The sequence below is a fragment of the Camelina sativa genome, chromosome 11 (assembly GCF_030686135.1).
Source record: "Camelina sativa cultivar CO46 ecotype springtype chromosome 11, ASM3068613v1".
In the NCBI taxonomy this organism is placed as follows: Eukaryota; Viridiplantae; Streptophyta; class Magnoliopsida; order Brassicales; family Brassicaceae; genus Camelina; species Camelina sativa.
In genome coordinates, this window is record NC_141890.1 from 7,830,683 (window position 1) to 7,850,202 (window position 19,520).

A 19,520-nucleotide genomic window follows, 5' to 3' on the forward strand; every position below is an offset into this window, starting at 1 on the left:
CTCTTTCCCCCTCCATCTAATAATGCCAGAGACAGGACATAAAAAGCATGAACTGGTTATAGTGGATCAATAAAAGGATTTTGATTGGAGCTACTATTTGCGACAAAACCTCATGTCTAATAGTTGTCCTTCATAAGTCCAGCATTGTTGGGTCCTTCAATATCTCACTCTCTTATAGTAATTAAGAAAGAGATAGAACTTGAGCACATTTAAGCGAGAAGAACACAGGTCGGCCCCCACCTTCTTAATTTATGGCATCCCTACTTAGTTGTTATAGTATTTGTTTGTCCCCTAATTAGCTCAATGTATTAGCTAGAGGCTCTATGCAAAAGGTAAATAGGGATTTAAAAGTTATGAACCTTATTTCCGATTTTCCATTAATACTAAAACTTTTCTTTTTCAAAAATTAAGTCTCTTATAGAAACGGGAATGGACCCTAGCATTAGCACCACGAGCAGACTCAAAAATTAAGTCTCTTGTTTCTTCTCTAACTGATCATTTTATTCTCTTGCGAACCTAAGGATCCGTCGCATAGCCATAGCCGATGCAAAATCAAAGTTGAGTTAGGTTTCTTGTAACTGTTAAGCATGATCTTGCTTAATTTTAGGAAGCTAAAAAGGGGAATGAACCTTACCTCAACATAGTTTTGCTTGTCCCTCTTTGGCTGTGTCTGCACTGTCTTCAATCACTAGCTTCCAAAAACTTGTCCATGTGATGATAAGAGTGTTTAAAGTGCTGAAGTTACTTGGTAAATAAATGTCTAACTAACTACGCTAACATATGTAAAAATTGTAGTGACACAACCAGACCAAAGCCTAACAAAACTGAACTTAATTATAACTGAATCTAATTAAATATGAATTCAACCGGTATGATTTTTATTAGAATAAGGATAATTGGTTGGAGTGTAGATTTCCATTTGATTTACAATTTTACTGCCTTACTTTTTTTTTCACGTTTTGTTTTTTACTAAAACAATCACTTTGGGTCTAAGAAGCTGTAGTTTTTTTTTTTTCTCATATCAAAAATTATTAAAGATACAACAAATAATATATAGACCAAAATCTACAGTCAATAATTTACAAGTCTCCAACCAATCAGTTAATAAGTTATAGTTCCCATTAATAAACCAAACCAACCGAACTGAATCGAACCACAATCACAACCTGAAAGTAAACGGAAAATACACACACCTAACTTAAGATATGAGTTAGTCCAACCAATCCAAATAGTTCAAAAGATTCAGTCTTTTTTTGTATTTATTAAAGAGATTCTATAACATCTTTTTTTTTAATGTATAAGTCGAGTTAGCTAGCAAAATTATCTAAAGAATTACTTCGTTTATGTGGAATTTATATTCAAATGCAAAACATGATATATATATATATATGTGTGTGTGTAATTGAATAAAAAGGATTAGCAACAACTGGAACCAAGTTTTAGTAAATATATAAAACAAAGAATTCCATTACTTAACAACATTAAGAATAGATAAAACTAAAATGTAAAACTAACATACATTATATCTGTCATACTCAGTCCCGTCTCAAATAAATGTTAGATCCTAGATGAACTGAATTTTTTGGACTCTTGACACAAGAAATATTTTTTTTGTTTGTTTGTTTGGTCCCCTTTATTCAAGGGTTTTTTTTTCCAAATTTTGGTATGGTCTCTGGGCTTTCGCCCCTCTCGCCGCCCCCATGAACCGGGACTGATCATACTACATGATTATAAAATTTGTTATTAGGTTCAAAAATTAAGGGAAATTAAATAGTATAGAGAGAAATATAATAAAACAAAGAAAATAATTGGAAGAAAAAGACAAGAAAGCAAACTCGAGAGAGCAGAGGCAAAAAAAACAGAACAACAACAATGTGGAACCAACACTTCCCCATATACATCCAAAGAACCTTGGGAAGCTCTTTTGTCCTGCTAACTATAAAAACAGACCCCCACCAAAAGGATCGACAGTTTTTTGTTTTAGAAAAAAAATACTATAAGTAATATCTTATTTGTTGTTTTATGCTACTACAATTCCCGATGAACAGATTTAGACAATCTTGGATTTGTCTGTACCCCCGATTTTTTATCGTCTTATTTAGCTTAGCGGTAATAAGACTCAGTGGTCTGAATTTTTTTTTACCACCTAGCCACACCACCACCACTTAAGAAAGATCAGTGAAACTTTTTAATACGCAAATACTACGTACTATAAATGAACTTTTAATGAAAAGTAATACTACTATATATTGCTGTCAAAAAAAAACAAAAACAAAAGTAATACTATATATTACTATTATGGTATTTTAACAGCCATAAAATGGTATGTCGTGTATGGAGAAAACAGAAGGGAGTACATTCAAATAGTATTATCAATCACCTAAAGACCTCTCGACCTATGAGAGTAGTAGTATAGTAGTAAGCTATTCATTATTAATGGTAATTGTCCATGTCCCCCACACAACACACATAAGGAAAAGAGATAAAAAAAAGTTTTACAAAATATATATATATATTTTTACCATTCTGCTTTTATTTAAATTTAATATCTATAAGTCATAAGTAAAACAATTATAAAGGGAAAAACAACGATAAAATATAGAGATCTTACTTATTAATCTGCTAATTATATTTCATTAATTAAATTTAAGATAAATCCCACCACTTGTTTTTTCTTTTCTATTTTTTTATTTTTTAAAAGTCTTTCCACCACTTGTTTAGCGATTTTAACTGCATTACAATGATTAATCTAAAAATAGTTAATAGATCCATCTTATGCAATTTAGTTCAGTCACATGGCAAAAAAGTCATTCGTTCCAAAAATACTTTATATATATTACAAAACAAACAAACAAAAAAAAGAAGTGGACAACACACTACACAATAGACTTAAATGCTTGCTTATATAAAGATTGAAATGACCCTTATGGTTCCCGTATCTCCTCGCAATACTACTACTACTACTACTACTACTACTCACTTACTATTTTCTCCATCGACAAAACAAACAAGTTTGAAGAAATCTCAGAAAATGGCCGTAAGTTGCGTAACAACATCTCTAGAGGAAGAAGACAAACCTAAACTAGGCTTTGGAAACATTCAAACGCCATTGATCTTCAACCCTTCGATGCATAACCTCCAAACCAATATCCCAAACCAATTCATATGGCCAGACGACGAGAAACCTTCCATCGACGCTCCTGATCTTGATGTTCCCCTCATCGATCTCCAAAACCTAAACTCATCTGATTTTCCCTCTTCCTCTTTACAAGCTTCCACACTTATCTCTGAGGCCTGTAAGAAGCACGGGTTCTTCCTCGTGGTCAATCACGGTATCAGCGAGGAGCTTATATCAGACGCTCATGTCTACATGAGCCGCTTCTTCGATATGCCTCTCTCCGAAAAACAGAGGGTTTTGAGAAAACCCGGCGAGAGTTGTGGCTACGCAAGCAGTTTCACGGGACGCTTCTCCACCAAGCTTCCATGGAAGGAGACCCTTTCTTTCCGGTTTTGCGACGGCGAGACACACCCAAAAACCGTTCAAGATTACTTCAGCGATGCGTTGGGACATGAGTTTCAGCCATTTGGGTAAAAGTTAAAACAGAAAAAAAATAGAGAAAAAGAAAAAGAAGAAAAGAAATCAAACATTTAACATATCTTTTGTCCGTTCCTCTGTTTTTTAGAAAACCAAACCGGAGAAAACCAATAACCGGTTTTTTCTATACCATAACTTTTGAAGACTTGGCTTATGTCATTGTTGGTTTGTGGTTGCAGGAAGGTGTACCAAGAGTATTGTGAGGCAATGAGTTCTCTGTCACTGAAGATCATGGAGCTTTTGGGGCTAAGTTTAGGAGTAAACCGAGACTATTTTAGAGAGTTTTTTGAAGAAAATGATTCGATAATGAGACTAAATTACTACCCTCCATGTCAGAAACCAGATCTTACATTAGGAACAGGACCTCATTGTGATCCAACTTCTCTTACCATCCTTCACCAAGACCATGTTAATGGCCTTCAAGTCTTTGTCGAAAATCAATGGCGCTCTATTCGTCCCAATCCCAAAGCCTTTGTGGTCAATATCGGAGATACTTTCATGGTAAGCCAACTAAAAATAAAGAAAGAAAAAAACACATATTGGTTAGATATATATCGTCATATACTAAACCGGGCTTTAGCTTGTTTCTAGGCTCTATCGAACGATAGATACAAGAGCTGCTTGCACCGGGCAGTGGTGAACAGCGAGAGCGAGAGGAAATCACTTGCATTCTTCTTGTGTCCCAAAAAAGACAGAGTAGTGAAGCCACCAAGAGAGCTTTTGGACAGCATCACATCAAGGAAATACCCTGACTTCACATGGGCTATGTTCCTTGAGTTCACTCAGAAACACTATAGAGCAGACATGAACACTCTCCAAGCCTTCTCAGATTGGCTCACCAACAAACCCATCTAATAAATGTAAAACAATATCTATGTCTTGTCTTGTTTAGTTACTATCTTCTTCTTTTTTGGATTTCATGTATATGGTAAGATGCAATAACACCCTTAATTAGCATTTTATTTCTAAAATAATTGATCCGTTACTACCATAATGAGTACACCCACCATTATTTATCAAATTGAAGAGAACAGTCCATCAAGATATTATATATAGATAGATATCGGAACAATTGTTTTAGTAGACTAGTCGCATGTTTGAGGAAGCGTTAAGGAGAATTAATACAAAGACAGTGAACACATGGAATTTAATAGGTTAAAAGCAGAAAAAGAAAATTGTGGTCCCTTTGTACACAAAAACATGTAATCAGCAGGTTTCAACCTGAGACATATATATATACTTGCTGCAAATAAACCAACGAACTTATCCAAAATATTGGCCCCTAAAACAATGCATCTAATGAAAACCTTCCCACGGTCTGGTTTTCCATATATTTGGTGTGAAAGAGTTTTGTTAATTAGCTTTTCGGTGCAAAGCTATTCATGACAATTCAACAATATGTAATATTAAATTTTATAATGTTTTGAAGAACCATGCATATATCAAAGCTGCCTAAAAGAAGATTCGAATCAAGAATCTAAGGAAAAATTGTCACCGGCGGCGACCCTAGGTTGGTGATCGCCGGCCACATGAGTAAAAATGAACTTGTAGCCGGCGACTGCTTATTCTTGACCGGCGATCACCCTCCCCAGTCCCCACCTCCTTGTCTTACACTTTGAAGTTTGTTTTATATGTTGGTCTACATTGGAGAGAATAACAGTTTTATGTTAATGAGAATTTTATGTGAACTGCATGTGGAACTCGTGAAGATATGTCAGGATAAGATGAGTAAGTTTTTGCGGTTTGGTGTAGAAAATAGTGGATCCATAAGAATTGCATGTCGAGCTCGTGAGGACACGTACGTTTTAATAAGATCATATTTTCACAATGTCGAGCTAACAATTTAATCAGGACCTAGATTTGATTTCCATATTCTTCTAAGATACCATTGAGTTTGGGCTAGCTAAACCCGGTAAAAGATCCCTGTCCGAGTGGCCGTAGGCTATCAGTTCAGTTTTTGGGGATTGAAATCTAGGTTCCATGGGGTATGCGGTATGGGCTTTTAGTCCTCCTAATTGACAAAGCCAGCTAGATCACGTGTCTATTTTAAAAAGGTAGATGATGCATGATTCCTTTTTAAAAAAATTAACTCTTATGAACTGATTACAGAATTCAGGGATTCTTAAACAGTTCTTATAAAAATCTTTGACGTACAAAACTATATTTGGTTACTGTATAACCGATCCATTACATAACACAACATATTTATTTTGGGGACGTAACTTCTTAATAATATGTGGGCTACTAATGGGTAGATCATTTTTTATTTAATAAGGTAGCCCATAATAACTCATCTGTCCGTATTTGATAAATTGATTTAATTTTTACTTACTTTTGGCGTCATCTGAAAATCATTAATACTTTTGCAAATTTTGGATGTTTTCTTCTCCCTGCCTCTAATTTCCGATTTACTTAAAACTTCAAATACAGCATAGCTTTTTTGCGTTAGTTTTTCTCGGACATATGCTAACACTATCTCAGGCTAATTACATGCAACTGGAATACAAGCATGAAAAAACTTAAATATTTTTTATTTAAAATAACGTACGACTCAACATTTACATAATTATTATATAGGAACTACATCACACACAAGAAACTTAAAAAAGACGGAATAGCAAACTAGTTAGGTATGTATGTTTTCACATGTACGTACTTGTCTTGTATATATGACGACTGCTCACCCAGAAAATATTTGACTGGGTAGGAAATCGTCCTTAAATTGATAATCTATTGACTATTGAAACACAGATAAACTCGGATTATTCTTAAATAAAAGAAAGAAGAAAAAAACAATCGGATCATTCTTAAATGAAAAAAGAAAAAAAAAATCGTTGCATTCCATTTCTGAATCTCTCGGTCTCGGACATGACACCAACTGATTGAGAAGTACATGATCGTGTACATGAGAATATGTTTGGCTAAAAATCACTATCATATATATGGGACTAAATTAAACCCCACACAGACACGCACACAAATAAAATAAGTTTTGGTCAACACTTATAAAAAAGCTACAAAATATGTAAACATATTAGCTAGAGGTTCTTTCATGTGCTCTGTAATTATTGTAGTTCACCATTAGATCCGGCTAATAAATCATCGATCAAATTATCTAATTGAAAATGCTATTTTACTGGTTTCTTATTGTCGATTTTTTCAAAAATAAAATGTTTCAAAGGATAACGTGATTCACATTTAAAAACATTAGTGCAAGAAAACCATTAAAATACCAACAAAACTCTTCAAGTCATGTAGTAATTTATATTTTAAATTGATATGAGATGGATTCAATGTCTATATATTTTCTATATTTTATATGTTTATTAGTTTGCCTAGATACTAGTTTAAATAATAAGGGCTTTTAAATATTATTAAGTCCCAGAGAAATTCCTATCTTTATATTGGAACACAATCCGATTTGATGATCAGAGATTTGTTGGACGGCATGGGGGACGGCATCTCAAAGTAAATAATTAGTATCTTTTTTTTTAATAGCCACAAATTTGAATTAAAATAGGACTCCTAGTTGATAATTAATTTAAGGGTAATACCAATGATGATATAACTAAAGATATCAAACGAATATTAGGGAGATCACAACCACTCATCATGCGTATCTCTTAATAATTAGTAAGTGCTAAAAACATCTGAACTACTGTCAGCTTCGCTTAAGTTCGTGACATTTTATTAATCAAAGTGGAACTTAATTTGATCTAAAATAATGAGTTCTTAATATTAGAATAACATTTGATTCTGTTCATATGCTTATATATGGCTTTATGGGGGTACGTAGGAAAAGACGAGGCAAAAGAAACCAAGATTTTGGGGATATGTATAATACTGTGTCTTATCGTGAATTAGAAAAGAAAATCCGATTTAGCAGTTGAATAATAGATAATCTTCTAAAAGTATCTTAACAAAAAAAGAAGAATATCTTAAAGCTAACTAGATTCAGACATGCACGTACGTACGCGATTGCTTTCAAAAACTAAGTTGATCGTTTAGTGAAACTGTAATTTTGAAGAATAAAACTGTAATTTTTTTATAATTCATTTATGGATAATAAAGGTGAGTAGAAAATGTGTCGTGAATGTAGTATAGTAGTTGTAATTGTATTAATTAATATTAGTAAACAATATATTATAATTTGTAATGACAAATCTATACAATATTAGAAGCTTACGTTAATTTTAGATGATCCGTTACTATATACGAAGAGTCTTCAACTCTTCATGTCTTGTTAGACTGTATCTCCAGGCTCCAGCCCATAATACGGTGTCGAAGTGCTTCCATAAGTTTTTATAGTAAAATCTATACTATTTTATAGTTTAAATTAATTTGTTCGTAAAAAGAATTATACAACGTAACCAATTTTTATGTTCGTGTTTAACAACAAAATCATAACTTTCTCCTTCATGTATATACTTAAATAGTTGACTTTTATCAGTCTATAGTTCCATACTATGTTCGCGTGGGTGCAACTCGAAAACTACTTGCACGTTGTATTTTTGATCCTCCTCCAAGTTAGTGTAGAACATTATAAAACATAGGATTAACAATGGCCATCCATGGAGAAATAACACTGATCAATCTTATAGTTTGAATTTATCGGTTATTAACTCCACCTTCAAAGTAACATATCATTTTCCATGCCCGATAAATTTAACAAAAGAAAGGCAATTTTTTTTTTTTTTTCTATAAACTCAATGAAAGAAAAAATTGAAAAAATCAACTTCTGCTTTTTCTATAAACTCAATGAAAGAAAAAATTGAAAAAATCAACTTCTGCGACTCTCCGACCAAAAACAGAAAAGGAAAAATAAGTGTATTGAAGAGGCAATTTCTTAACCTTCGTCTTCCACACAATATCAAATCAACCACATCAATAAACACCCAAGTTCATCAATAATTTACAGAATCCAGTGAGTATAACACTATGTGTGTTATTATAATCCAAGGTAAGCAATTTCAATTTTTAGTTTATATTTAATCTGGTTTTGGGTTTTATATCGGGTGTTAATTCTTGTTTTATAAATCCATTTTTCTAGCAAATAATCAAAGTATCCAAAGCCAGATCGATAGCTTCGATCCACGCCCAAAGCAAGGCTCGCCATCGTTGATCAAGTTATGTAAATTTTTATATTATCTGGTTTTCTAGGAGATATAAATTAGATTAAGAAAATTTTATAGTATGATCACAACCCCGAAATCTAAATCGCAACCTCGTCATCTTGATTATATAATTTTCTTCGTACTTAATAAAGACCTAAATATACATTTTGAAAATAATACTCTACACTTTCAACATTCAATTTCTAACTCTAGAGAATTTTCTTATTAAATCTGTTGGTCAACCTGTGTTAGAAAAATTTCAGGAAATTTTAGTTCCAACTGTGCAAATCTAAATAAATTTCGTTATCAAAGATAATATAATGTTTGCCGAAATAAATAAAGATTTAAAGAATGTATAATGTTATATGACTGCTTCTCGCAAATCATATAAATGCCACACATAATCTTAGACAAATTGGTTTAGAGGCATAAGCCACCATTAACCATCACTAACGCCTTGACCAGTAGCTACCTATAAATAAGATAAGCGAGAATAAACTAAAGCAATAGAAAGTAAACTCATGTGTTCTATACATATTATAATAGTTAAAAAAATGCATACCTAAGTAATGTAAGAGACTCCGAGTCCATAAATTGCTTATATGTTTTGAAAAACTTTTTTGAACACTACATTCATAGTTTGCTTTTGTGGTTTCCCATCTTTACCAAAGATTAGCACCTTAACCACTATTTGAAAGTCACTGTTGATATAACAACATAGAGCTGTCCATGTCAAAAACATTGCCATTTCATACAATCACATAGTAAATTATTAGGATTAATCGTAATCATATATGTTTTAAACAAATATAAAGTACATAAATAAAAGATTTATATTTACGAATATAAGCTCACGACATCTGCTAAGATCACTTCTAAAGTTTATCCAATGAAACTTGTGTACTGTCGCCATGAGTGAACGATCCGCACATGAATCTTCAAAGTTCTTGAATGGCTTAATGTTAGTAAGACTCGTGATTCCATTGTTTTGCAGCCTTTTTTTTCTAGAATATATTAACTGGATATCGAGTATATTATGGTAAGCTACATTGTTTTCGACGATCCATATATTTATAGTTGAAGACCTATGTATTTGAATATACCTAGCATATATTTTGCGAGTAAATGATTATATGGGGATATGGTAAGTAGCAAAGATTTCGCGTAATTTTCTTTTGTTAGTTTAGGTAACATTTGAAATGATATTGTTGGTGATTTTTAAAGTTTGGTATAGTTCCTTACATTGTGTTGTTATTTTCTTTAATTTTAATTTTAAATGATTTCGGTAGATGATTCCCTTTATTGATTTTGTAATAAATTGGAAATATGCAAATTGGTAATTCGCGTGATTATAGGGACATAAGTATTATATGTTTCTCATTATTGTTGCTATTCGTAGAAATTATAGGAATTCAGTTAATATTTGTTATTTAAAGAACGTTGTTTTTGGAATATTGTATTTAATGTAGTTAGGCCACTAAATGGTCGCATATTGGATATCAATTTTATGGGCCGCTCGTTTACCATTTTATATATCTTATTTAAGGTTACATGTTTTTCCACTGAATGATATATCTTTGTTTGGTGACTGGAATAAGTATCCTTACTCTGAACACACAAAACACAATCCGAACTAACAAAATTATTTTAATACCCATGTCGTTTTCTATGCTTTATTATCTTTTTAAGGGTATTTCATGTCATATTTTGTCAATTTTATTTCTACAGAAAAATGCTTTCTTTTTAATAGTATAGATATATGAATAACATGTTATAAAACATAACGCAAACATAGAATATTATTATATGATATATGTATATGTATGTGTATATGTATAACTATATACACTATAATATATAAGGGGAAAGAGACGAAAGGTAAGTGAAATAAAGTCTTCTCTCTACTTCTTATTATTATATCTCTCTTCTCTCTTGTCTTGCTTTTACAAGTGAAGGAAAGTAAATATATATAGGGGCTTTAGTAAATGGATAAGTATAAGTTACTTGATTACTAAGTAACTTGGGGATCAAGTGATAAGAAGATAAGATCAAAGTGATGGATAATCACTAGATAATTTATAACGCTCCCCCCTTGATTATCTATCACCGTTTACTTATTGTGTATATCCTCGTTAAAAACCTTATCATAAAAAAACCATATAGGATAAAAGCTATGATAAGAGAAAAAGAGTACAGTGACACAATCTTCCCCTAGAATAGATGAGTCTTGTTCTTATTGACATTCTCTTTTAAGGTCGATATTCTGCGTGTTATTTGCTGCCTTGTAAAAAACCTTATCATGGAAAAACCCAGTGGGATAAAAACCATGATAAAGGAAAAAGAGTGCAGTCACACGAATCATCATATTCTCCCCTGGAAGTATCATCTCTGAAGATGCATTCTGAATGAGGAAGTCGGAAGCACCTTTGTAAATAACTCTGCTACATTGTTACTTGAGTTGATGGACTGGCTATCAACTTCCATATTCTTCTCGAAATCTTGAGTGTAAGAGAGGAATATGTCTTGTTTTGTCGCTCTTGGCTAGCTTTCTTTGATTTGGGTGATATATGCAACAGAGTCTTCAAACAATGTTGTTGCCTTTCGGTTGCTTCTTGCTAATGGGTCTCAACAAGCATTAACTAGTTGACGCTGATCGAACCCTCAGTTCGAAGTTCTTCGCCAACATGTTACGAGGCTCCAATCTTAGGTAGATAACTATTTGTTGATGTTCAATCATCATCTGAGCCATTAGGGATTCTCGATATGGCATATGAAGCACAATTATTTTGGCATGACTTGAACGAGCAACAACCAAAGTCTATCACAGAAATGTCTCGAAGTCGTTGTTTTGCGATATATCTTTATATCGATCCGATATAAATCTTCCATCTGCAAAACCAACTAAACCAAACTTGGGGGTTCCAAAATATATTAAGCCCAAGTAAATCATACCTTTGCAATAGAAGATACATTTTAACTCATCTCAAAATCTACTCATAGAGAATGAGTTATATGCTGCAAAGAGATTAGTAGAAAATGCTATGCACAATTCATAAGATATATAAATGCTCGTCAGCATTTATATATGATCTTATATGTCTATATATATATATTTGACTTCCTTTAGAAGTGATTGGTATAACATCTATTTTGATAGATGTTTAGTTTAGAATATCTAGAGACATTTTTGTTTTTCCAATATCGTTTATTCCAAATAACTCTTCAAGAGTTTTTGATGATGTTCAAAATCATCACTGTTATGAATTCTCGAGAACATAATTATGATATCATATATTTTTCGGGATAAGCTCTTCAAGCATCCCATAAGGCATATTTCAAGTCATTCATATAGCATCAATTTTGTTTGATAGGGTATTTTAACAACACATGGCGCGGCACACCAATTTTGTTATATATCATTATACCCTTTTGATGTTTGGACCACTAGTCCAAAAATTACTCGTTTTCATACGAGTTTAATATAGACTTGAATACCTCTTTATTGGCCAATATATATCTCTATACGCTCACAGAGCGGAGATTTATGATCCTCATTAATCACATTGCGCGATATCATTTTATTGTCGACATGTATGTCTTTGGTTCCATATTTCCCGTAATGACATGGTTAATCGAGATCTCTTTAATCATTATATAAATGATTTTATTCAGGTACCTGATTTCGTTATTAACCATATCAATCGGTTTCTTTACTCATCTTGAGGAGTATCTTGCTCCTCTTTAGAAGTCTATGTGCTCCTCTCTGGGAGTCTATTAGCTCTTCTTAAAGAGTCTATCTACTCCTCTTTAAGAGTTCATTTGCTTCTCTCTTGAGAGTATAATCCTCTTTTTAATTTGCTCCTTTTTTTTCGAGAATTTTATTTATCTTAGGAACCAAAGTAGTCTATCATGTTTCTTATGTGTCATAGACTTCGTATGTCATCCGTCAGAGACATATTTTATTAGAGTATTTTTAGCTGGGATGTGAGATTTCTCAGAACTACAAGTTCATATTCATTTATGTGAGGATCAATAATTATATGAAATCTCATCCATCAGCTTTTTGCATTTGATTTGCAATATATATTTTGAATAGTGATCTGTTGAACTTTTGAACTTTTAAGTTCATATTCATTTGTTCAAAGATCCAAAACTATTCAATGATTCTCCCATAATGATAGAGAATATTATCATCCAACATGATGATATGCAAATCTTGCAATAGGCACATCTCTCATAAAATGGCTCAATATTATTAGAGCGGAGACTCATTTCCTGCATCTATATATTTCATCCTCTTTGGATGGTATATTTTATGCGGTGTGGATGAGCATTTAAAATATGTATCACACACCCATAAGATTCAAAATGATAAATATTTAATCTCCAACCATGAATATATAACATGAGAGAAATATTTCTTTCAAACTGTTGGCTTCATATATAATATTTATTACATACAAAACTTGTTTCATGTAAAGAACATGGAGATTAAATCACCATGAATCGTTTTGCAATCTCTTGGAGTTGCACTATGAACGATTCATCATAGTTCATTTCAAGAGTGAACATCATGGATGTTCCACTTTATCACATGCGACATATATATATATCATAAACTAAAGGATATGACTTCACCAGAGTTATATCGCTCTGGGGTCTCAAATTCACCAAAGTTTATCGACTTATTGTCGATGTGGGATTCCTTGAATTCTCCCCCTTGAGATGATAACTCTTCGAGTTCATTCATCTCGTACTGAATCCCACTTTAGGATCAAGAACATACCAATTTTGGTTATGTTTATTATCGTAGATCCTAATAAGATGTGAGATTAGTATTACCCCCTCTCAAGATGATGACTTTTATGTCCATTCACCTTTGACCGAATCTTATTTTTAGATCGGTTATATTTGAGGTTTAATTTGGGGATTTATCAAAGAAATCAAAACATCACATATATATATATATATATCCAATGAGTTTTTAATCCAAAATGATGGTGAATGGGCCAACATTATATGATTCTGGAGGCATAGCCTACTACAGAATTAAAGAGGAGGTATATAACCATCTACTCCGTAAATAATAAATACAAGTTTTAAACAAATTTAAATAAACTAATACAATTCAACATAAAATAGTTGTTACCTGAATTGAAGTGCAGTGCTTACAACCTCATGAAATGTGAACGGGGACATGCAATACTTTTAAAAGAACTTTTTTTCCTCTAAACAAATTCACAATGATTTTTATTATCATTGATTGACCGGGATGGCTTAACTGGTAACGCTATGCTTGAAGCATTAGGAAATTTCATATTTACTATCATTTTGCCATCTTTGTTTTTGCATGATATAATCATATACATGTGTGTCTCCAATATGGCCGATCTTGCGATACCATATTTATTTATAGTCTCAACATAATAATTTTATTAAAACAAAATGTCATTAAAACTCTATGAGTTTCTTTGAGACTTTGGAGAATACTAGACATGGATAATTATGAATCTAATGTCTTTGGAAGTCAAGAGACTTGCTCATCTAGACTTTCCAATTACTTTTGCACTGTATAAAATATATGTACACGAGCTTTATATATTTCATAAGAGAAATATATTTTTGATTATAAAGACATTTCATTGTCTTTAAATCTTATATAACACATATAGTTATTCTTTACGAATAAATAAAATTAAATAAACCAATATATAAATTCAGAAAATAAAATAAGAGTTATAGCCTTATATATAAGAATTTAATAGAAATAATTTTTCTTTGATCGTAGAGTAGGCAGAGCCAATCCGGAAAAGACAAAGCTTTTTATTTGTTCATGAATGAGGCAGAACCTCTATATGTATAACAATCAATCCGGAAAAGAAAAAACTTTTTATTTGATCATGAATGAGGCAGAACCTCTATATGTATAACGATCAATCCGAAAAAGACAAAACCTTTTATTTGATCACATAGAAGGCAAAACCGATCTTTCGGAAAGGACATAGCCTTTTGTTAGATCGTGATAGAGGGGCAAAGCCTACCATATCAAATGATCAATCCAAATATTATATAGCTTTATATATGATCGTAAAGGAGGCAAAGCCTACCATATATAACGATCTATCTATCCGAAAAAGACATAGCTTTTATTTGATCGTGAAGGAGGCAGAGCCTACCATATATCAAACGATCAATTTGGATATAACATAGCTATATATTTGATCGCAAAGGAGATAAAGCCTACCACTTATAACGATCAATCCAGAAAATGACATAGTCTTTATATATGATCATATAGGAGGCATAGTCTTCCATTTTAACGATCTTTCTGGAAAAGACATAGTCTTTTGTTAGATCTGGAAAGAGGCAAAGCCTACCATATAAAACGATCCATCCAAAATTGTATAGCTTGATATATGATCGTAAAGGAGGCAAATCCTACCATATATAACAATCTATCTATCCGGAAAAGACATAGCTTTTATTTGATCGTGAAGGATGCAGAGCCTACCATATATCTAACGATCTATCCGGATATGATTTAGCTATAGATTTGATCGTAAAGGAGGCAACACCTACAACTTATGACGACATATCCAGAAAAAGCATAATTTCACGGTTTCTAGAATATATATGTTATATAAACATAAATCGAAACAATATAAATTTACTTACCTCGTAAAAACTCCCGCGGTAAAGACATCGTGCTGATAACATATTATAAAACATAACACAAACATAAAATATTATTATACTATATATGTATATGTATGTGTATATGTATAACTATATACACTATAATATATAAGGGGAAAGAGACGAAAGATAAGTGAAATAAAGTCTTCTCTCTACTTCTTATTATTACATCTTTCTTCTCTCTTGTCTTGCTTTTACAAGTGAAAGAAAGTAAATATATATAGGGGCTTTAGTAAATGGATAAGTATAAGTTACTTGATTACTAAGTAACTTGGGGACCAAGTGATAAGAAGATAAGATCAAAGTGATGGATAATCACTCTAACATAACAAAGTATGTAATGTCAACAATATAATAGTAAGGTGGTTCTATGCATTGAATTTAATTAGGCTTTTAGAAGGCTTCTTTCTTAATTTGTCCGAAAAAGCATCCTGATCATCATAATCCACCGCTTATAATTTTGTCAGGAGTTTCACATTTGCTATGTCATTTGATGATGTGAGGCTTTATTATTATGGATTTACATGTGTATCTGTTACTTGCGTATATATAGTCATTTGAAATTTTCAAATTGGTGATGTCATTTGTATGTATGTCTGTGTTAGGTACTTAGGTTATCAACTTACACTCAAACATATACTGTATATCTTTATTGTGTGGTTAGTTTTACTCTATGTTAGTTAATTTTGGAACTTTTATCCACTTTCGAATTGCCCAAACGATTGGATTCCCTCGTGGTAAGTATTATTACATCATAGTATCTCTCTTTGATAACTCAGTCTGTCGTCGCAGAAATTAGAACAGTTGTGTTCCTTCTCAATTTTTTTGCAGTTATATGCAAACAATTCACATAAAATATCGAAGAGACGAAGGTGGTATTAATAGCGAACAGGTATCAGTAGCTAGGTTAAAAACAACCTTGCAGATTTTGACCAATAGAGCCCAAAAGATATGGTTCCATTTAGCCAACTTCTTCATACTTATCCGGTTAAGCCTTTACCATAAATCTAGGCATATTGGCCTTTATTTTGCTCTGCCCTTTCCTAGTTCCCTTCCATACTCTTAATGATTTATGGATATGCATATACGTTGGTTAAAACTTGATTTTAATTCCATTCTAAATCAAACCACAAGAGAAATTAAACATAATAACAACGGAATGAGAAAAAAATTTTACAAGGGAAACAAGAAATGGCTTGCTTGTGAGAAAAAAATGGTCTACTGAAAACATCACACCCATGGTCTTTTACTGCGTGGCGGTGAAGTTTTGACCCACCCATAAAATCCGTTTGAAATATAACAGCATAGTAAGCACTTGAACTTGTTTAAACCAAGCTACACCTCGACCCACAAATGAACCTACCTTCCTTGCTCTCAAGATAAAACTTCAAGAAGACTTTAGATATTTTCTGCATTTAGCATATTGTGAGATTAGTTAATTAGAATAAAATGCATAAACCAAAATATACACCATATCCAACATTGCATATCTTTAGTTATATTCCACTGACGAACTAGAAACATTAGAAAATCTTTTATAAGAGAATAATAATTGGAGCAACGAACATATGATACGTACAAAGAATATTGTTTTCTATCAACTAACAAGCTTCAATATACTAAATCGAAAAGGGAAAAAATATTTTGGTAATGATAGTTTCTAATTAGGTAAAGTTCACACACCGTGCTATAATGAAACAAAGAGCTCGGGTAAAAGAGATCATACGATATGAAGAAGGTCTTTAGGACTACGAATGCTAGTTTTCTGATCAGTACCCTGTTGAAAGTATCAAATCCTCAACTAGCTTCTCCTGCAACCAAGCTAAGTCGATGCATCCGAAACTATTAACCTGTGTTGAGTAATGAGTGTAGTGTATAGTTATAAAAATAGAATGGAAACCCTAAATTAACTCCAATTGACATGGCATGTAGTTGTAATCATACCTCAACTTGAATAGTGTGCATGAGCCTCTCATTGACTCTTGTCGTGAGAGAGCTGACGACTTCAAGCCCTTTCTCTTGAAGTGTCTCAAGCACTCTTGAGAGGAGCAAAGCTTCGGGACCTGAGGAGTTGCTGCTCACCACCACTTCTAAGCCGCTCACGTGTGGTTGCACCATCACAGTCGCCGGATCCGATTTAGGCAAATCGGATTCAGTTTTTGCTGGATCCGGATTCGACTGATATCTCTGACCCGTTTCTCTACTTAGTTCATCTCTTCTTGCACTGAGTTCTTTAATCCGTGTTTCCGTGTCCTTAATAAAATTCACCGCTCCGTTTACATGATCCGAAACAGCTCTTTTTCCCTACAAATAATAAAATTAAACCAAATACAAAAAGACATATTCACGAACCCTAGCAGCCAAATCTTGGTTTCTCGTTCGAACAACAAATACAAAGAAAAATAAATAAAATTTGAGAGCAAATAAGAAGTGAATAAGGATATATATGAACCTTGATGTATTGGAGAGGTAGGTGAGTGCGAAGAGCAGCGAAGAGTGTAGCCATTTCTTGTCTTCTTTGGCGTTCGATGTCGCGGTGGAGAAGCTTCTTCTGCTTCTTATTGTCATCTGTTTCATGGGGCATACCGGAGCCGCCGCTGCTGCCGCCCTCGCCGGCTGAGCTAAACGGTCTTTGTCTCTGGTACCCTTTCGGATTAAGATTCTGAGAAGGATCCATAGTTTGACACTTTGAGCTTTAGCTAGCAATGTCAGATCTTCTTAGAATTTTCTGGTTCTGTCCTATGATAATTTTATTTCTTTTGTTGAAGGATGCCATAAAGAACCAAATGGTTCTCTATGTCTCCTTGGGTGAGAGGGAGGACCATTAATTATAATATTAAATAATACACATTAGGAGGACCAAATAATGCAGGTTCTGGAATTACCCTTTTTTGTTAAAAAACAAAACAAAAATCGAAATATTTATCAGTTGTTGTTTTCTTTAATTAATAGGATGAGCCTCTCGGGCTTGAGTCCTTGGCCAAAACATTTATATTAGATTTTAATGGTGAAGAGTTTTACCGGCCATTGGTGGTATGGTATCAGTGTAAAAAAGTCCTCCCTTCTGAAAATAAAATATAATAATATTTTTTCTATATTTACGGAATATTACAAAACCACTAGACTACAAATATATATAACAAAAAAAACCTTCTACAACTAATTTTAATGCAAAAATATATAAACTTCTTTTTGGTAGGACAAAAATATATATAAACTAGTGATAATATAAATATATATATATAAGAAAATAACAATAAAAGAAACGAGAAAGAAGATGAAGACATAACAATTTTATTAGAGCAGGGTGATCATTTTTTTTTTAGTCTTCTTTTTATTTATTGTTCAAAATCTCAAACAATATTAGTATTTCACTTATTAATATATTTTACTAAATAACAACTTTTAGTGTTTTTTTTAATTATGACTCTTAAAATATATCTACTATCATTACAAAAAAAAAAAAATGGGTAGCTTGCAAAAACATAAAATAAATCGGTGGTCCTAAACAAATTGTTTTATACTTTCTCCAAACAGCTTTTCTCACAACAACATCCAAGCAAATATTCTTTAACAAAAGAATTAAGCAATTTTTCCTTTTATACAAATCTCTTACCATGAAAACAACAGTTATAGAAAGTAAAAAACAAAAGTACAGTACATTTCTGAATGTCAAACCGACAAATACACATAGAAAAAGTGAGTAAAACGCAAACTGTTGCTATATTAAAAAAAAACGTCACAATGCAGATTTTCCCTATTATGTATAAGTTCTCATACGACTGGCCGGAGGAGGAGGAACTGGAGAATATAAATAACTATATGACATATGTGGACGTAAAAAGCCCCAACCGTGTCCTAAGACTGGGATACATGAAAACCAAATCATCAAATCACAGCCGTTGATGATCTTGTGATATGGTCGGATGTGGGCTCCGTACTTTTTATCAGAGCACCTGCTCACACTGCAACTAGTCTTTTTCACATGTTTTTATTAAAAACGTCCCATATCCATTGGCGTATCAGAGATATCATTACTGTTCTTAAATAAGAAGATACTACTAATTCAATATAATATGCAATACGACGATGACATCTTTCCACGGTTTCCATTA

General features: G+C 32.6%; 2 protein-coding genes across 5 annotated transcripts; one reads left to right on the forward strand and one right to left on the reverse strand.

The window, feature by feature from the left end:
• The first annotated feature begins 2,864 nt into the window (after nucleotides 1-2,864).
• On the forward strand, nucleotides 2,865-4,566 carry LOC104722428 (gibberellin 20 oxidase 1). Of its 2 annotated transcripts, none has more exons than XM_010440582.3 (3): nucleotides 2,865-3,588; nucleotides 3,775-4,096; nucleotides 4,187-4,566. In XM_010440582.3, the coding sequence occupies exons 1-3, from the start codon at nucleotides 2,894-2,896 to the stop codon at nucleotides 4,448-4,450; spliced, it is 1,281 nt and encodes a 426-aa protein (XP_010438884.2). In that variant the 5' UTR covers nucleotides 2,865-2,893; the 3' UTR covers nucleotides 4,451-4,566. The 2 variants fall into 2 exon arrangements, with proteins under 2 accessions (XP_010438884.2, XP_087327439.1); XM_087471313.1 differs by having other exon boundaries at nucleotides 2,884-3,588; nucleotides 4,176-4,566.
• An 11,924-nt stretch (nucleotides 4,567-16,490) lies between these two features.
• On the reverse strand, nucleotides 16,491-18,434 carry LOC104722429 (transcription factor bHLH126). 3 transcript variants are annotated; one of them, XR_757206.2, is made up of 4 exons: nucleotides 17,858-18,430; nucleotides 17,350-17,709; nucleotides 17,089-17,255; nucleotides 16,491-16,814 (listed from the first exon to the last, which is right to left on the reverse strand). XR_757206.2 is itself a non-coding variant. In XM_010440585.2 (4 exons), the coding sequence occupies exons 1-4, from the start codon at nucleotides 18,080-18,082 to the stop codon at nucleotides 16,793-16,795; spliced, it is 681 nt and encodes a 226-aa protein (XP_010438887.1). In that variant the 5' UTR covers nucleotides 18,083-18,434; the 3' UTR covers nucleotides 16,491-16,792. The 3 variants fall into 3 exon arrangements, 2 of the variants coding, with proteins under 2 accessions (XP_010438887.1, XP_010438888.1); XM_010440585.2 differs by having other exon boundaries at nucleotides 17,182-17,255; nucleotides 17,858-18,434; XM_010440586.2 differs by having other exon boundaries at nucleotides 17,132-17,255; nucleotides 17,858-18,426.
• Between the last annotated feature and the right edge of the window lie 1,086 nt (nucleotides 18,435-19,520).

Excerpts from the sequence above, each read along its gene's own strand:
- LOC104722429 (XM_010440585.2), bottom strand. The coding sequence starts at position 18,082 with ATGGATCCTTCTCAGAATCTTAATCCGAAAGGGTACCAGAGACAAAGA. Across the intron at positions 17,710-17,857 it reads TACCTCTCCAATACATCAAG|GGAAAAAGAGCTGTTTCGGA; the intron begins GTTCATATATAT and ends TATTATTTGTAG. Across the intron at positions 16,815-17,181 it reads GATTTGATACTTTCAACAGG|AAAATATCTAAAGTCTTCTT; the intron begins GTACTGATCAGA and ends TGCTAAATGCAG.
- LOC104722428 (XM_010440582.3), top strand. The coding sequence starts at position 2,894 with ATGCTTGCTTATATAAAGATTGAAATGACCCTTATGGTTCCCGTATCT. Across the intron at positions 3,589-3,774 it reads CATGAGTTTCAGCCATTTGG|GAAGGTGTACCAAGAGTATT; the intron begins GTAAAAGTTAAA and ends TTGTGGTTGCAG. Across the intron at positions 4,097-4,186 it reads ATATCGGAGATACTTTCATG|GCTCTATCGAACGATAGATA; the intron begins GTAAGCCAACTA and ends GCTTGTTTCTAG.